The sequence below is a fragment of the Tuber melanosporum genome (assembly GCF_000151645.1).
Source record: "Tuber melanosporum whole genome shotgun sequence assembly, scaffold_50, strain Mel28".
Lineage (NCBI taxonomy): Eukaryota > Fungi > Ascomycota > Pezizomycetes > Pezizales > Tuberaceae > Tuber > Tuber melanosporum.
The window spans coordinates 488,887-507,760 of NW_003299096.1; the positions used below are offsets into that span (position 1 = coordinate 488,887).

An 18,874-nucleotide genomic window follows, 5' to 3' on the forward strand; every position below is an offset into this window, starting at 1 on the left:
CCTTTCCTTGACTTCCCCGTGGTATGGACCTCAAACCCAGCCTCATCGTTGTCGTCCCTGCCCCGGGCCTCTCTCTCCCGTGCGACTTCATCGGCTTTCCTTTGTTCCTCTCGCTTGGCTTCTGCTTCCCCCTCTTCCTTCCTTTTTTTCTCCTCCTCCTCTTTTTCTTTCAATTTCCTCGCTTCCTCATCTTTCTTTTTGTCGTCTTCGCCGTCTTTGTCGCCTCCACCACCTGACCCACCAGCTCCACCGCCATTAGGGTTGGCATCACCGCTCTCACCATCGTTCGGCGCCTCTGCTGGTGTCTTACCGGAGCCTTTTCTCGCGGCCCCTGCTCCTCCCGGTGCTTTGTTGCCGCGGCCAGCCTTTTTCTTCCCAGCTCTGTCTGTGATCCCAAAAAATTTCCCGGAAAAGAAGGATGGTGGAGGTTCAACACCCATCTTCTTCAGAGGAGGATGTACACAGCTGGTAGCGAGTGATTCCTCTTCGATCTCTCGATAAGGTGGTGGGGGCTCGTCGTCGTCCGCGTACGCAGGTAAGATCCAGTTTAACAGGTCTAGCGGCTGGTGTTGATCGGAATCCTACAGGTTATGTTAGCTCGTGCCCCCCTTTTATCCCTATTTTTATTTTTATTCCACCGGCTATGAGGGATTCCGACAGTTATTTAGACTATCATGAACCGAACGACACGCTTTGCACTTCTTAGGCGGTAGCGACGATGGCAGTGGGAAGAGTGAAATACATTAAACTATTTGTCTCTTCGGGGAGGAGAAAAGGGAATTATTGGTTTTTGGGGAGAGTTAGGTTGCAAAGAGCTGAACCGGGCGATCAAGTGACCGGCCAAGCACTGGGAGACAGAACCAAGGTAATGCCAGACAGGAAGGACACAAAAGATAAACAGAGCGGAATGGGTGGGGTGAGAGTGTGTGTGAGAGAACGAGAGGGAGGGGGGGCCAAGTGTGTTCAGACTTGAGGGGTAGGAATTTTACGTGCCTGATCAAGTGTATTGTGGGATAAGAGATATCGCCGCTGCTCCGCCTGCTCCTCCTCTTGTCGCTTCCCAACAGAAAATAGGGGTCCACTCTGTTTACTCGGTAATGGCGCCGTGATCATACTACGTAGAAGCTAGAATTCAAAGCACGCCCTGGTCAACAAAAATGCGCCCCCATTAATTCCTCCTTGCAACATCCCCTTCAACCATCCCCTGACCGGTTCCACCAATTCCTTCCATTCGTAAAAAAAAAAAAATTGACATACCTCAACCATCTCCAACACTCTCTCCAATTCATACCATCCCTTCTCCCCTCCAAATTCACTATTACGCCATAAGGGCGCTTTCCCATCCACCAATTCCTCCGAGCCATATCTCCACGTTTGGCTACAAGAGGGCGAACGCTCACCTCTATTCGCCATTGGTACGCCAGTTATCGTCGTCATCGCTGTTTAACTGTGGGGGGAACGGCCGCAATTAAGTTGAATAGAGAGTAGTAAAGGAAAGAAAGAAAGCCCCGCAAAAAAGACCGCCCTTTACTGAAAATGAATAATTCAAGAAAAAAGAGTGGTCGATCGCGTGAGCCGACTCGATATCCGAGGGATGCGCGCGCAGAGGTTATTTGGAATGGGGGAGTAACGCAATTCTAGTTCGGCCGCACTGACGATAGGGATTGTCCGCGCTGTTGCTAGAGTGAACTACCGGTAGTATATGGGACGTGGACGGACGAGAGTAGTGTGCGGTTGCTCAATCTCCAGGACTCTTCTCGTCTTCTCCCTCTTTTCCTTCTCCAATGTCAGGGAGGGTGAAGAAACCGCCTTCTTTTTCAGATCTCAAAGAAAAAGCATTCGGCGGAGAGACAAAGCAAGGCAAGGCAAGGCAAGGCGGAGAATAATACTCGTTCGTACTGGTGAGTTGTTCGCGTATGATGTGCCAGGTGTGAAGGGATGGAGTGAATGGATGAAGGAGGAAGGGGAGGAGTAGGGCAAATGGAATGGACTGGTGATGTTCTTTTGCTAGCTAGCAATACGGTAGCAAAGCATAGCCTGCATACAATATACAGCTCAAGCTTCCTCTTCTTCTGTCTCTTCCCTTCGTTTGAACAGCTGTTTCTCTCAAAACGCTGGCAACTTCCACGCACGAAACGAGGATGAGAGGGGGAGAAAAAAAACAATTTAGGAAAAAACCATTTGGTGTACCTGTGCGAGGGGGCGGGTTTATGGTGGATAGATGCTATGGTAAGATGGAAGGGTGCGTCGTGCACGGGGAGCAGGACTCGTTCGTGCGGGTGCGGTTTCTTGTGACCCTTTCTTTCACTTGCTTTCTCTTTGCTTGCTGGGCTACTGGCATCCCTGCGCGTTTGGCGGTGGGAGCGCGATGTGCATTGCATTCTACAGTTGCAGTTTACTCGAGTACCTTCCGTTCCTTCCTTCCTTCCAGCGCAAGTAGATGAGGTATGGGCAGCTAGGGAGATACAATATCAAGCAATGAGGTGGTGGTGGCCGATAGTTCTTTTTTGATTGGAGGCTTTTTTGGGCATACAGGACAATGCGCGGGTTCACGAATCAGTGGTGCAGCTCGGCTGTGGTTTGGATACACAGCACGAGCACGGTACGATACGGTAGCTCTTTCTGTCTCCGGGTTTTGTGCGCTGCACTACCAAGGCTTCCAATGCACTCGTCTCGTCATTGAAAGCGTTGTTCGGGAGATGCCCCACGAGTACTCGTACAGTACAGTTGGTGCTTGAGGTCGAGTTAAGGAATAAGCAACTAAAAGTCGAGAAGAAGCAAAGAAGGAGCTCAAGAAAGAATTGGAAAGCGTATCTCGGGTGGTTACTGTGATATATAGGAATCAAAAAGAAGACCACGGTATGTACCAAATAGCACCCTACTCGAAGCAAAGCAAAAGCATGAAATGTGACGCACGCAAGGGGAACCCTTCTTTGCTCGAGCACTCTCAAAACCACCGAAACTCCCCCCATCCAATAGAACACTTTGCTGCAGCATCGAGTTTCCACATGGAGATTATTCCATTCTGCAATGACCCGAACGAAGGCTTTTTATCCTTTTCTACCTTCGAAGGGCTTTTGACACAGTCTACTGTATGGAGCAAAAAAAAAAACTCTTCCCCTTGCCAACGTGTTCGAGATACTCGAGTAAGTTTGTCACGCTTCATGTGATGTGATATATACCGGTAGGAGGATGGATGGTTGAGGAAACTGATTTGGACCCTCCCATCTTTCTGGGGAATTTTGCCGTGCCTGGGTGAATTCCTGGAGTTTGGAATATCGCACCGGTTGACTTTTTCTTCCCCCTTCCTCTTCTTAACCCGAACCCTTGACTGTGCATAGGCCGAGGGTGTCGAGGGAGGGAAGGGAAAGAAGGTTTGGCTGTCGTTGCCCTCATCGCAAACCCACGACCGGGGGGGGGGGTGCACCACACCGGTACCGGTGTCAAATTGAACAGAGCAAGCAAGTGAGTGGGGGGGAGCAAAGCTCCCTCCTCCCCAAGCACAACTCGACTCGGCTCAAACTCAGCTCCACTTTTTTCACTTTCAATAATCCACAATTTCCAACACGTCTATCAATCCATCCTCCGAAAAACCCAGAATACGATAAGTCTACCGGTAACTGTATGAGCACTTCCAACTTGTGATAACATCCATTCTCCTCGGTCGGTCTTCAAGCCCGAGTTACAGTTTTAGCGCGTTCCCATCCCGACCAAAATGATCACAAGAACAATAAATAAATAAATGAGATATACCGTTTTTCAAAAAGGGATCTTAAATTTACCCCCAACACAACACGCCGCCATCATCATCCGCGAGTAGGGTACGCTATGTATTAGATAAATTCCCAAGTCAAAGAGTTATCCATCTGTTATTCCACCATGGCCGCTATCAAACACCGGTACTCGTACTCGTACAGGTTATATCAGGACCACATGAAACCCATCCATCCGCCTCAGTATTAGACTATCACAAGTCGTTCGTAACGTAACGTAACCCCGGCCACTCTCCGACTGCGGGGTAAATGAAGCGAAGCGAAGGTCCACCGTTTTCTGTAACAAATTATTGGCACGATTATTGAATTTCGATTTACTTATGGGGGTGTAAATACCGGTACATTTTCCCTCCCTTTCTAAAACCTAAGACTCAGACTCAGGCTGAGAATTTCGAGATGTGGTTTTTCTTTTTTCTCTATTTTTTTATTTTTTTTATTTGCAGCATAGAACAGGGGTGTTTGGGAGGGGGGGTGACACATGCATTGAATTACGTACTGTAGGGCGCCCGAAGGGACAGGAAGAGCTCTCTCTCCATCATCCATGTGAGTTGTCGTATGAGAGAGAGAGAGCTAGGGCCCTCCCGGCCCATTCCTTCTCTTTTACCCTTTCTTTCCTTTCCTGTGTGGAGAACGAGGATAGTCTACGGTACCGGTAAGTTGGCCCTTTGATAGATATGGGGGATGGGTGGATTGGCAGCTGGAGGACCCTAACTCGAGTGAATTAGTTAGCGCCGCCGGCTCCCCACACTATCGCCCTGGACTGGTTGGAGAAAAAATAGGGCCCTTGAAGCTCTTCCCTAGGGTATTGGCCTTGTTCCAGTATTGCGGCGTTCTTCTTACTGCTGTTGGGGGAAACATGGTTTTCCTTCCACCCGGCAGTTTTTTCTTGTGGAAGGCGAAAGCGAAGAAGTGTTGGGCTCTGGCGTGCCGATATCCCTTTTTACTCGTACAGCATAGTACGGTATTCACGTACCGGTACAGTACTCAGTACAGGAACGGGGAGAAAGAATATTTCTCCGGCCTATGTATGGCACTCACGGTGGTGTGGTTATCATATATAGCACCGCGGTTTATGCACATAGTAGACTACCGTACTGGGACTGCCCGCAAGGCTCTGGCTGTTTCGCTTTCTGTCTCCTCCTTCTCTCTCTCTCCCTCTTCCCTTGTATGACTTTTTTTCCCCTAGTCCGGTCTGGTTTGCCGGTCTTTGTCTAATTTGGACGAGGAGCGTCTGGCTGCAGAGTGCTGGACATCTACCGGTACCAGCACTCTACTCGAGTCCTCGAGCACGGTACTCTAAGGTTGCAAGCGCAAGCAAGCAAGTGCAGGGTACCGTAATTTGATCTGGATTAAGCTGAATTTGAATGCCCATCACCACCCCATCTCTTCCTCCAAATAAATTATCATACCGGTAGTGTGGGGGGGGAGGAATGAGGGTTGCACTAATTAATTAACGACAGTAATTTAGGACTACAGCACAGAATACTCGACTAGTGCAGCGACCTCTTCTCTCTGCTCTTCCCCTTCCTCTTCTCTTTTGCAAATCGTGGGACCGCATCTGGCTTTCTCCACTGGCAACTCATCCTCCCCGTCATCTACCGGTATCGTACCGGTACAGTACCATCCGGTAGCAGGCAAACAACAAACTGAGCGGAAACCCAAAACAAACAAACAAATCAACAAACAATAATAAAACCCTAGCCCTCAGTACCGGTTATCGTATCTATCATACCGGTATACGTACGTATCATACTTGATAACATCACAAACCACACGTCCAATCGTACGTGCCGGAACCGGCATTGTGTCTCCGGAACACTTGCTGCGCCCACCACTACTCGAGTACTCGGGCACCATAGCCACCACCACATCCACGGTCTAGGTTAAAAGGGCGAAACCAACCAACCTACAGTACGGCACCTCCGAACCCAAATCTTGGCATCAACGATAAATGTGGGGTAAGCTCAAAAAGTGAACCAAAGTGAAGTAAAATCTGGGGCACACTATCGGTATGATACGATAACTGTACGATACCCATCACTTGTCATCTGAAAGATGAGGTATTAAGAGGGAGGGGGCGATTGCATGCGCCGCCGCCGCAGAAGCGGATATCCATCCGTGGAAAGGCCAGTCGGATAGACAGAAAGAACGAGAGGGGCGATGGGGTAGGAGGGGAGAAGAGGGGGAAAGAAGAGGGAGTGAGGGTTTCAAAGTGGAACGTGATGAACGGACAAACGAAAGAAGGAGGAGAGGAGAGGGGTATCACCAACCAGGAGACGATACGATACGACTGTTCTATTCACGACCGACCAATTGACCGACCGACTAAAAGCGTGGGTGGGGCTTATAAATAAACGAATAAATAGAATATCATGGCTGAAAATTAAATGACGCTCGCTAGTTTTTCATGGCTTGCGGTATGGATCTTGAGCCAGCCTTCCTCCTCTCCACGGACAGTTTCTGAAATGCCCCACAGACGAACGATACTCCGCATCTCAAGATAATGAGGATGATGGCGCGATATCAGGTTACTCCTGTGGGGGTGGGGAAACGGGTTCGAAACCTCATTCCGTAAAACCGCTCGCTCGCTCCTCGAGCAACCATTATCGCAAGACCTAGCCTAGATCTTTGATCGCTTAACTCTGCCAGACAAATCCCGCGATTTGTTTTCCTGTTTCTTCTGTTTTTAGTTTCCCGATGTCTGGTGTTCGCTATTCGAGTGATTCTATATGACCACGCGACCAAAATGAGGCGAGCGGAATTTGATCTCCTCATTTTTGCTGCTGTGTTCAGGGTCCATAAATCGCTAACTGTGGAGCACCGAGAATGGGACTTCCGAAACGCTTTTCGGTGTGTGAGTGTGTGGGTGTGGGTGTTAATCTGCGATATGATGCGCTGGGGCGGCACCTGCAGGTTATCGTGACCAGGTCTTGGTATGATGTGGGTGTGCAGTTTTTTCGTTGCTGTGTGTATATGTGTACTGTACAGTACTCGTATGTGGGTGGGTGGGTGTGATGGGAGGAAAGATTTTGGGGGGTGTTTGGTGGTGGTGGGCCTGCGGAGGTGTTTGTGCTTTGTTAACCGGGAACTATGATAGCTACCGTATGGGTGATGGATAAGACGATAACTTGGTGGTGGTGAGTGAGGTTCGGTGTCGGTAATCTCTGGTGATAACTTGTAGCTCATGTTTTGGAGCTCTTGTTGAATGAATGCCATTTCGGAAGTGAATTGGAGTTACTGTAATCAGCTCGAGTGGCCTACACAGCACAGCTGCAAATTGCCAATCCCCAGTGGTTTTATAACTATCAATGTCTCGCTGAACACCATAACTCTCCCAGCTACCCGAGCGGATGCAGTATGATACACTGTAAAGGTTTCAAACCATCCACCGCTACCCGCAATCCATCCAGTGCAAGTAACGTAATGCGTGGTGCGCTTGCGTTGTCATTCGAACCGCCACCGGCCGGTTTCGATCTGTAAAAATCACTGTAACCGTTACCATACTGTATTGTACTGTATACTCTACCCGGTAGGAAAAAGGTACGGATAACTTTTAACGATGGGAATAACGCTACGGGTAATCCGCTTTTTTGCTGAATGATATGCACAAGTTGCGCTTATCTGGGTTGTTTCACAGTAGTTAGTCAAAAGGTATTATGAGGGGTTGGAGAGAGAGATAGTGGTGATTTATCTGCTCAGGTTTTTTGTCCAGGGAGGTTTCTAAACGATAATTGTTATCATATTATCATGGTAATTCTTGTGGCAGTTGGGATACCGGTATATATATGTGCGCTTTTTGTGGGGTTTATGATATCAACATGTCGATGAGCTCTTTTTCGGTGTTTTAATCTGGGTTAGCTTTTCTTTTGGCGGCCCGCATCCAAATCTTGCCCTCTCGCCGCGATATTCTACGAGATGCTACAGTATCATGAGCCTGGGCTTGTAATTTGTTACCCAGGTCTTTCCTTCCTTCCGGGGGTTAATAGGTCTTCGGAGACACGGGTATTATCCGATGGATACCGTAAACTCAAGAATGGATGCCACGCCGTATCCCATCGTCATCACAAACTCCGATCCGTGGTGGGGGAATGCGTGTTGTGAACAATTGGTGGGAATCTATAGGGACACACACGTACGCAGGTCGAGTTTGTCGGAGTTAGTTAGGAGTTCATCATCTGTTGGGAGTGGGAATAATTCTCAGTCTCCATTTCCCCGAGTTGAAATTATTCCCGGGCGCCACGTGGGGTGGTGGATTCTAGGGTCATTGTGGATCACTCGCTACGTGGTGTTGGGTTGTTGGTGCGACTTATGGCCCCTGGTGCCCGGTTATCTGTTGTTTGCTTCTCGGATTTATTGGGTGTTTGTGCTGGAGCAGGCAAATATCTCAGCGGTCTGAATTGTTTCTCGATAAAAGTTGCGGGCTGTGCATGGGAGGCATACCACCCTCGTGGGGAAAGAACAAGAGAAAGCGGTGATATGCCACGATAGGTGAACGCGGCGGTGTGTGTTGGCTTGGTGTTCTGCGTCTTTTCAAACCTTCTCTCGTGGAGGAATAGAGGCCTATGTCGGGTATTTTGTGTTTCCCTATTATGTTCTCTGGGAAGGCATCCACTTCGGGCGCAGGTCATCGTGGTGCTGGGACTCTGTCTTGACATCTACAGTGGGCCCAGGACTTGACTGCTTTGTTGTTTTATTGACTGGTTACTCCATTGAACCTGGTTGGGAATTAGTCGCTAAACAAGTAACTTTTCTTAGAAAAGGAGAGAAGGGCGACGAGAGTATTTGTTAGGTGAATGATACCGCAGTTCATCTCCCAACTCACCAAGCGAAATGTTAGTCCATCGGGATGTGAGTGAATCATTGTGCTTTGCTTTTGCACTACCCTACCGGTACTACCGGTAGTACAAGCACTATACAATAACTTGATGTGACACACAGCTACAGTACTGTACTGTACTTGAACTGAATCCTAGGATCAAGAAGCTTGTCAATGACTCAACAAATGAACTAGTTAGCGGTGACTGGTATAACTCATGTACCGTACTTGTACTGGGTACTTCGAAATCACTCACCCCCGATGGACTCATGGTGCGGGGGCTAGTTGGCTGATTTTACAATAAGAAGATCCGAGAGGTCTCTTCAAGCCGTCAGTTTTCACAACGATAACAAACACAACTGGCCCACTGGTATCTGCTCGGCTACCGGCTGAAATTCATCTTTGTGACTTCCACCTGCGCTATTGCGGCGATACCTATCCTTGAGAACAATAGGGAAGGCGCAGTGCGGTTACCGGTGCACCGGTATTTGTACCTTCAACTTGTCGCTAGACTATTACTCGTAGGTACTGGTATCTTAATGGGTTCCGAAGGAGGTTAGTCTCTCTAGCTTCAGGTTTTAGGGGAATCATAAACCTAACCCTGGACTCTAAAAGTGTCCATCATGACGACAACTACCGGTGCTAGCGGAACCCCTTCATCTCGAGAACAATCACTTTCCTCTTACCAGACTGCGATTGCTATTATCCCTCCGGTTTTCTACCACCCGCAGACCAACGCCCTCCGTTCACTATACGATAAGTCCTACTTGAGATGGCCTCCGCACATCAACGTGCTCTACCCCTTCGTTACGCCTGAGAGCCTCCCGTTAGCTGTTCAAAATCTCCGAAGGGTGGTTCAGGAGAGCAAGGATGATGGGTTTGGGTTTTGGTTAAAGTTGGATCGGCCAGGGAGCTTCCGACATAAGCAGAATGCCACAATATTCCTCTCGCCGGGTCCGCATGATGGTGGGATGGTTGGGGACCCAGAGACAGCATCTGGGAGAGCCCTGAGACGGCTTGAGGGATTGCTATCTAGCCAATACACAAAAAAAGGAAGGACGGGTGATGGTGTTTATAGACCGCATCTTACTTTGGGGCAGACTTCCTTAGACCCAATGCCCCTGAATTCTTTGCTGTCTAAGGCTGAGAAACTGGTGACGGCGAACAGAATTTCAATTGAGCCGTTTAAATGGTTTGTGACAAGGCTAGCGGTGATGAAAAGAGATGAGGAGGGAAATATGAGGATTGTTGATGAAATCCTTCTGGGAAAACGGGGCACCGAGGAGGCGGAGAATGGAGAAGGGGAGGCGGATACGGAGTCCGAGATTGACAGAGTATCTGGAGAGAGTCTGGACGAACTCCAGAGGTTAGGTCTTGGCCCAAGAGAGAGCTTCGGATATTTCAGGCCAGGTGCCTCCTGTCAGTTTTCTACGGAAATTAATGATTGGGTTCCGGTCGACCTCGCAAGTGTTCAAGGGCGAAGGTTCCTCCCGAAGGATATCACAATTGCTACCTACAATGTCTTGACGGATTCTCTATTCCCACCCCCAGTTGAAAGATACCCGCTGCTGATAGATGCGATTCTTTCGATCCATCCTACTCCACCGAGTTTAGCGACACCTTCAATACTTTGTCTCCAAGAAGTAACCGATGGTTTTCTCCAACATCTTCTCTCCAATAATGCTATTCGGACCCGATACCCTCTATGCACACATTCTTCAAACTCGGTTCTCCCTAGTATCAGGAATTGTGTTATATTTGCTACACTTTCGTGTGGACCGTTCGAATGGCAATGGCTTGACTTCACCAAACGCCATAAGGGTGCGGTTATTGCATCATTTCCGAAACTGGGGAGTCCAGATAAACCACTTGTTGTGGCGACTGTCCATCTTACTTGTGGTCTTGGTGATGGGAGTGTTTCAGCAAAGGCTATTCAGTTGAAAACACTCTCAGCATATCTACGCACTAAACACTCCGCTAGTGATTGGATTGTAGCGGGAGACTTCAACCTCCAGACCTCAATACAAAGCATTGATTCGGCGTTGGCGAGTGGAAGTATCTCAAAAGATACTCACGAATTGGTCCGGAAAGGGCTAATTGACGAGGAGCTCTTCTCTGACTCTTGGGAAATATTTTTTGGCTCAAACGAGGAAGATTTTGTCCCTTATGAGGCGGATAATACCGTTGCAGAGATCAAGGGGGAGGGGGAGTGGGGAGCCACGTTCAATCCATTCACGAACCCGGTTGCAGCGAAGATCGTGCGATGGAACAGTGATCCTCGCCCTCAGAGGTACGATCGGGTACTGATAAAGAGGACTGGAGATTTGAGGGTTAGGAGTGTATGCCGCTTTGGATTTCCAGAGATTAATTCCCAGGACAGTGAAAAAACACTGGAATGTGGCAGTGACCATTGGGGTGTTAGCGTTATGTTGAATTTCCGCCCGGATGTCGGAGATGCCGGCGGGCAGAGAAACGGTGCAAGGTTACAACTCTCGGAGATATATATCGATGATAAACTTCTGAAAGCCCTTGTTGACCCCTACATGCCTTGCAAGACTGATCGTGATGCTAGAGAGGCTGCTATAACGTCTCTAAGAGAGATTCTGCTACAAGAGCAGGAATCAGTACTTGGGGTTGGATTTAAACCTTCTCGTGGGGCTATCCCGATTATCTTGGCCCCCGTGGGTAGCTATGCTCTGGGTGTCCATGGTAGGGATTCTGACATAGATTGCCTCTGTGTTTCAACCATTTCTGCAAAGACCTTTTTTGAGGTTGCGAGAAAAAGGATTAGAAGGTTTGGCGGCGAACGAGGAATCCGCTTGACAAGATTTGTTGATTCCAAGGTCCCTGTCTTGGAGGTGAAGGTTGGGAATATAAAGTTTGATCTACAGTACTGTCAATCCCTGGCAATAATTGAGCAGTAAGTTACCATTCATAAATAGCCTGGAACCAGTGCTTACCAAGGGCAGTTGGTCGGCTATTCCACTTCTACCTCCGAATGACTCGGTATTCTCATTGCCTGCATCCGGGCTCAAATCTCTTAATTCCTATCGAGATACTGAATTTCTCCTTCGTACGATACCAAATATCAATGTCTTCCGTCTAGCACATCGCTTCATCAAAATATGGGCTCTTGCGAGTGGGGTATTTTCCTCACGATTCGGATATCTCGGTGGCTTTCACATAACTCTTCTGTTGGCACGCATATGCAAACTGGCTGATGGAGATCCAAAGGATGTTACTGCGGCAAAGATCGTTAGGTTATTCTTCGCTTATTACTCAAAAACCGAGTGGTTGACGGAGATTATTTGTGATCCGGAGTTCTCAGCTGGAGCTAGTTATCAGCGGTTTTCTCGGGAGCCAATGGCCGTTACTAGCATCTATGCGCCAGTGGTCAATGTTGCGAGAAATGCCACCAGACACAGTGTGTCCGCGCTAACACGGGAGTTTGAACTTGCGGAAAAGGCTCTTGATAGTGGGCGGTGGGACCTAAGATCGATGGGGAGAGAAAACGAGTTTTTAGCGGAATATGAAAGCTATGTAAAGATCGACGTTCAATATTGGGGAAACACCTTGAGGAGAGGAAAGGCGTTAACTCTATGGGTGGAAAGCACAATCCCCTTGCTTCTAGTTGGTCCGTATAGGGTTTTCTTTAGAGAGATAAATACTAAGAGCAGCAGGGTTAAATACCAAAGCACCTTTTATATTCGCACGGGTTTGGCCACAGAGGTTCGTTAGCACCACCGAGCTCGATGAATGGACTGAACTGCGAGGGTTTTACCTAGTAGGACTGTCCAACAATGGCACTAGAGAAGGGAGGTCGAAAGAGCAAAAGCAAAAGGATGAGAATACGTTCATGGAAATTCTACAGGGATTTGAGCAGCACCTCAAAGAGCGTTCAACATGTGCGCTTGAATACGATTCCACAGACTCATGGATTCAAGTCCAGTATGTTCGAAGGTCCTCTCTGGGAGCTGTCAAAATAGATGAGCGAGATTGGGGCGATAACGGTCCTGAGGACGATCTCATACAGAATGAAGATAACCTTACTGATACCGAACTGGGCTCGGATGATGAAGGATACGTGCGCAATGACGATCAGAATTGTCCGGGCGTCAAAGAGACATCGTTGTCAAAAACCAGGAAACCGCCCAAAAGGCCTGTACCTGGCAGAAAACTCCGACCGGCACTCGACGTGATCAATCGGATCAGGTGGGATCCATCTTTGGACCCGGACGATTTTCTGATAGGATATGAAGACAGGTTTAAAGGAATCAGAGAGATGGATGTTGGGAAGTGGAAGATGGAGCAGACGGACCTAGAATTTATTCCGCTACATCGGGTTGCGTACTTTAAGAGGCGAAGTGATGGGGTAGTGGTTTGGGATCGGGAAACGAAGAACGACCTTTTGTTTGGAAATAAGGTCGGGGAGAGCGGGGAATGAATATTCGGGAATATGTACCATATATTTTTAAGCTTGAAGCGGGGATATGCGTTTGATTATAATTCATGTGTCATCACTCGGCATGTGCTTACAGTTTGGTTAGAATACAATGGAGTTGGGACATTCAATCTTATAGATGCCATTGTGGCTCGGACATCGCTGTAGTCCCAATTGTAATGGCAAACAACGACCATTAAATCGAGCAATAAACCAAATTAATACCCCTTTGCAATCCCCGAACTTTACCAAATCTCCAAACTTCCAAACTTCCGGACCAACCGAAACAAGAAAGCTCAGGCTCTGATACAGAAGCGCATTCTGCCTCTCGGTTTATCAAAGTAAAACGCACAAAGGCCGACATGTCACCGGCACCCCCCCCTGAATCATCCTTCGACGCTTCCCCCTTCGCCCCACACTCACCACCCTCGCCGCCCTCACTACAATCACAAGTGACACAGACAGACCACAAAGCGGACACAGCAGCCACCATCATCGCCGTACTCTCTCTCTGCGCAATATTCCTCGCCCTGACATTCCTCGTTGGCTACGGCGTGTACCTTTTTGGTGCGGGATTTCTCTTGGGCAAGCGAGTTCCTAGGAAGCGCGGCGGGGTCACTGAAAAAACTGGTTTGTCATCCTTATTTCCTGCTTTGCTCTGGTACTCTTCGCTGACGCGTGGTGGAGGGGGAGCTGTAGGGGGGATCAGCGCTGGGGTTTCGGGGATTAAGGGTGATGCTCACAGGGACGAGGGTGGAAGCAAGGAGAAGAAGGAGAGGAAGGGCGAAGGGCGAAGTGGGGGATTGGATACCGTGATTGAGGTTCCTGAGGGGGAGGGGCAGGGGGGTTCGGGGAGGAATAGGGTGGAGGGGGAGGATGTGGATGTGGAAATGGGGAGGCGGTGGTAGGAAGTGGTTGGTTGGGTTTCTTTCTTTCTTATGAATTCGATCGCAGAGGTTTGTATTATAGAGACTTTGGGGGGGTATTTGGCACACTGGCGTTTGTATGATGATATCATAAGGTTGGCAGTAGTGTCTGGTGGTGCATGCTTTGCAAACCGCGGTTTGAAAACGCACTATTGTGGGGTCTAAGAAATTATTGGACTTCTCTTACTATGATAATATTATGTTATGATACATAATTTCCCCTCTCTCTCTCTCTCTCTCTCTCTTTTTTTTTTTTTAGGGTTCGCTTAAAAATCCAATTTTTTTTTCCTTTTATAATAATAATATTATTATGGTACAGTACTGTACCCTGTAAAAAAAGGTTCCTGAAAGTGTTTGGCAACACACCTTACAAAACAGTATCAGAGTCTGGGGAATCTTATAAACACTAGCTGTGCCCCCCCACCACAGTTAAAGGGGTAAAGTTGCGAAAAAAAAGTTGTAGTATTTCTTTGTGGAGGTCGCCCGGGAAATCTGTACCTATAGTTGCGGGAGGTGAGGTATGTGGTAGTAGTGAGGTGGAAATATTCGGGCGGGGTTTTGCAAGCTTAACAGTACTCGGCCGGGGTCGGTCGGTACTGTACAGTACAGTAAAAAAATGGGTCTCCGATTTTTACGCCACACCAGAGCAGTTGGTGACAGACAGCCCCCGAAGTTGCGACGCAATGGAGCGTGCTCGAGGGGGGGGACGACGATTGACTCCCCGATTCATATGCCGAACTGTCTGCGGGCAAATTGTGTGTGTGTGACTGGACGTATATAAAACGCGCGACTGGTAAACAGGATACGGAGGGGAAGAGAGGGCGCAGCCGGTCTCTATTTAGAAACGTCAATGATAGGATCTATATATAATACCTAATATATAGGTGTTGATAATGAGCAAAGGGATTTGGCCGGGTGGATTTTATCCCTCCGCGGTCTTGAGTTATCACCATCTCGGGTTTTCATGTGGCGACTTTATAAAAAGATCGACTTCATGGCTAAATTTTGCGATAGATGCGCTTGCCGGAGTAGGGAATCATTCGGGAGTGAGGTGGATAGGTATTGAGACCCGCTGATATTTTATGGTGCCCGTGTCGCTGGAGAGGAACTGAGTGGGTAGGGGGGGGGGAGGGGAATATATTGGGTGGACTTTGGCTTTTAACGTTAACGATAGGTGTACCCTGGCTGCGTAAGAGGTGGGTACTTTGTTTTAAACAACAAAGGATTACGGCAGCGATTTGGACAATGTTGACTTAAGCAGGGCAAAGATGTAAAGATAAATTTCAATATCCGAACTGGAGAAGTATTCTCGCAAAGAACAACAATAGGTAATAAGAAACGGGAAAGACTGATATGACCCAAATGCGAGTAACGGAGGAAAGAGAGACAGATTGGATAACGAACGAAAACAACTATCAAGGAAAAACAAGCTGCCTTTTATTCTTCCCTAGATCATACTAATCTGCTTCCACATACTTCCAGCGTATGCCGTGTTCTCCATCACGTTCAGTCTCACTATCGCCCATTTGTGCCGCTTCGGCCGAGGGTATGTTCTGACCAAGGATAGTCGGTATTTCCATATGATAGGGGTAGCCTCCTAACATGGAGTCGTCGCAGGTATCGTCGCAGATGTTGTCACATATGGCGTTTGATGTGTAGGACTAACCAGTAGTCAAACATAGAGGCGTCGGAGTAGTTGATACCAAGAGGGTTAGGGTTGTGAAGTCGTTGCCATAGGGGAAACATGCGGTGAGCAGCCAAGAAACACTTCCGTCCAACACTTTGGAGGCTCTGATCGGTTTTTTTCTTCTGCTCCAAGGACTTGGGACGAGTGTGTACGTTATCTGCTGATGTGGATTAGTTTACTCGGTATTGTAACTGTGTGTATTCTACGGGCGGACCGCCGGACCGAGGTAGCGTTCTTAAGGGGTTGGTATATAGCTACAAGGTTATTTGTAGTTATAGAGCGACGCCCGGATATGTATGTCGGAGAGGTCTTGGATTGATCAAGTGTGAGGGGGGTAGCATATACAGCAGTATGGTAGAGTGGGGGAACACCACTGCCCGGTCGCTCCAGAATCAAAGCCGCGGGAAGAAATCTGGAAGGCCGACAGTGTAAATACACAGGCTCTTCATGTCATGTCAAACAGGCACAGTAGTGAATCCTTCTTATCCGGGACAGCTTCGGGCTATAGAACCATAGAATGCGTATCATAGATTTTTTCATGCGGGGGAAACAGTGGGGGTCGGCTTTTGGGATGTAGACCTCCAACCAGGAAGTTTTGGAGGACTCACAGAAGTAGAGAGAGAGTTAATGGCCCTGGAGTAAACTCAAGGTGTGATGCAGCTGATCTATCAAGCCAGTCTTCTTGTTGGGTCTTTCATTTTCTCACATGATGATTCTCGGACTCTCTACCCTTTTCCCCGGATATTCATCGACTGTTATTGCAAGTAACGATCGATCGTAAGCTTCTATGTGCTCTGAGACGCAATGCCGAATCGGGGACCTGGAAGGGCTTCGGTGCGCTACGGAAGGCAGCCTGAACCGGTACAAACAAGCTCGGTACGATATGATACTTCATCACAAGTTGTGCAGAATAAGATGGTCAAAGAAGCGAAATTACAGATCCCGGACATTTCTCGTTCCCCCACGATATTATCATCGTCACCCCCTCGCCCGATGGCCAGAAAGGCAACGACAAAAAAAGAGACAAGCAAATCTCAGGGGTAAAATCAAAAATTGGGCAGCCCAGGTGCCCAAGGACAGCTGGCGCGGTTCCCGCCTTCGATGTGCTATGAAGGCGAGAGAACTGCGAGAATCCACCATTTATGAGCGGAGGACTCTGCTGCAAGGTAAGTATGAGGAGAGAAGGTGAAGTTGGGGGGGGAGGAGGTATTTATACTACCCAATGGAAGGTGCCAAGACATGGTGAATTTGGCCGACATGAAATGATAGGGTTGGGGGCTTTAACTTTAGGGAAGGATGCCCCTGAGGTGGTAGGGCTGAGAACGAGGCCTCTGCGAAAGCCATCAGAGATACGGGAGGGTAGGTAGTCTGGTAGTGATTTGTTAGACTGAGCCATATTTTGTGGGAATGAGGTTGTGCTCCCATAATTGTTTTCTTCGCACACCAGCCCTTTCGTTTTGAGGAGGGGTGGGACTCGTGTAGGCTTCTCATTTGCCTATTTATACCAAAGGGGGTTTTCTATGGTTTCAGTTCTTTCACGTATCATACCTCCGAGACGTAAACTTTGAGTTACTGACATTGAGTTCAACATCACAAGTCTATTGACGCCGCGGATTGAACGACGCATTCTGTTATATTTTGCCTTTACCACCTCGTCGAGTATCATAGCTAGAAATAGTGAAGGGGAGGTAATAATAATAGCCCCTCTGGAATAAAACAAAAATTATGTGGACCGGCATCTATTAGAAAACCGCTCGGCGTAGGAATGAATCGAACGAGGACTAATAAATTTCTGACAATCTAGCCCTACCGCCCGAATTGCGCTGCGTGGAGGAAGCAGAAGCGCCAGGTATCATATTATTGCCGACGAAGAAGAAAGAGGGAGGAACACCCAGGCGGAAAAGATGGGTATTGATAAAGAAAATCAGGGGGGGGGGGTTATCTGGAATACTGCTGCTAGTAATTTACCCATACAAGTGGCGGGCAATGAATTTTGTACCGGGGGAGATGGAGTACCGTTTGGTATCTGATGATTTGGAGACGAGTGTGAACTCTAGGGACTGTTGTGGATACGTTAGCCATTACGGCAGCCTTCGTCCCCGTCAAGAATTTCGTCTAGCACTCACTCTTACGTTGCACAGCATGAGATATTGGTTAATCGGAGGGCTCTTAAAATGTTAGAAATAGATACGTAGTTCCATACATTTGATAAACCCCGGGATGAGAACGCATTGCCACTCTCCCCCGTGTCCAGTGAGTAGAAAAAGTGCGTCTGAGCACTTTAACAGCATATGCTAGTCCTTTGTGGTTTTAGAAATACACCTAGGTATGGTTCGAGAGGTCCAAAAGGTGTACTAGAAATTTCATAGTTTTTTAGCTGCTTCGCCTTTCTACATCTCAATCCTGTCAGCTGTAACAGGCGATCACTAGTCCAAGCGCTTTGCGTGGTGACAAAAGATGCTGCGGAACAGCTTCAAAATTCTCGAGAAAATAAGTCTGAAATCATACAAACACACAAGCGGGATCTCTGGGGCCTGCATCAGGTCTACGCAAGGAATGTCGTTTGGTTAAATTGCGGAATATATTGACCCCGAGCGAAGTCAATCTTTTCGGAGTGTTACGAGACCCCATAAGTTACTTATAATTGCTTCGGTAGCGATGGAGCAAGGACCGATGTGGGATCAAAACAATATACCGAGAGAACGCCTGCGGTGATATAGTGACACGCGAAGTAAACCAACCGAGACCAAAAGCTAGATCCTAGCAAGATCTTTGCCCCTCGCAATACTGTCTTCATCCCCTCGCCCTGCAGCCAGAGAGACAACGACAAAAAAAGAGAAGCAAACCTCAGGGGTAAAAATCAAAAATTGAGCAGCCCAGGTGCCCAAAGACAGCTGGCGTAGTACCAACCTTCGATGTGCAGTGAAGGTGGGAGACCGCGAGAATCCACCCTGGATGAGCGGTGGACTCTGCCGCTAGGTAAGTATGAGGAGAGAAGAGGGGGTGGGGGGAGGGAGGTATTTATACCACGCAAGAGGAGGTGCCAAGACATGGTGAATTTGGCCGACATGAAATGATAGGGTTGGGGGTTATCGTTGGATTGCCATGTAATGGTGGTGGGCTAGGATAACAATGAGTGAGCAATAGAAAGATGGATATCTGCTCAGGCTTTGTCCGGTGGGGGTTTCTACATAATTAGACAAAGCCCAATCATATCACAATTTTCACATC

General features: G+C 48.2%; 2 protein-coding genes; both read left to right on the forward strand.

Moving 5' to 3' along the window:
* Positions 1-230: 230 nt before the first annotated feature.
* GSTUM_00008975001 (uncharacterized protein) lies at positions 231-999 on the forward strand. XM_002840413.2 has 2 exons: positions 231-535; positions 588-999. The coding sequence occupies exon 2, from the start codon at positions 719-721 to the stop codon at positions 971-973; it is 255 nt and encodes an 84-aa protein (XP_002840459.1). The 5' UTR covers positions 231-535; positions 588-718; the 3' UTR covers positions 974-999.
* Positions 1,000-9,212: 8,213 nt separating this feature from the next.
* GSTUM_00008977001 (uncharacterized protein) lies at positions 9,213-13,033 on the forward strand (the record flags this gene model as incomplete). The annotated part of the gene is made up of 3 exons (XM_002840414.1): positions 9,213-11,509; positions 11,559-12,223; positions 12,270-13,033. 3 exons carry the CDS (start codon positions 9,213-9,215, stop codon positions 13,031-13,033), a joined length of 3,726 nt encoding a protein of 1,241 aa, XP_002840460.1.
* Between the last annotated feature and the right edge of the window lie 5,841 nt (positions 13,034-18,874).

Bases quoted from the DNA above. Each gene is read 5' to 3' on its own strand.
- GSTUM_00008975001 (XM_002840413.2), top strand. From the start codon at position 719: ATGGCAGTGGGAAGAGTGAAATACATTAAACTATTTGTCTCTTCGGGG.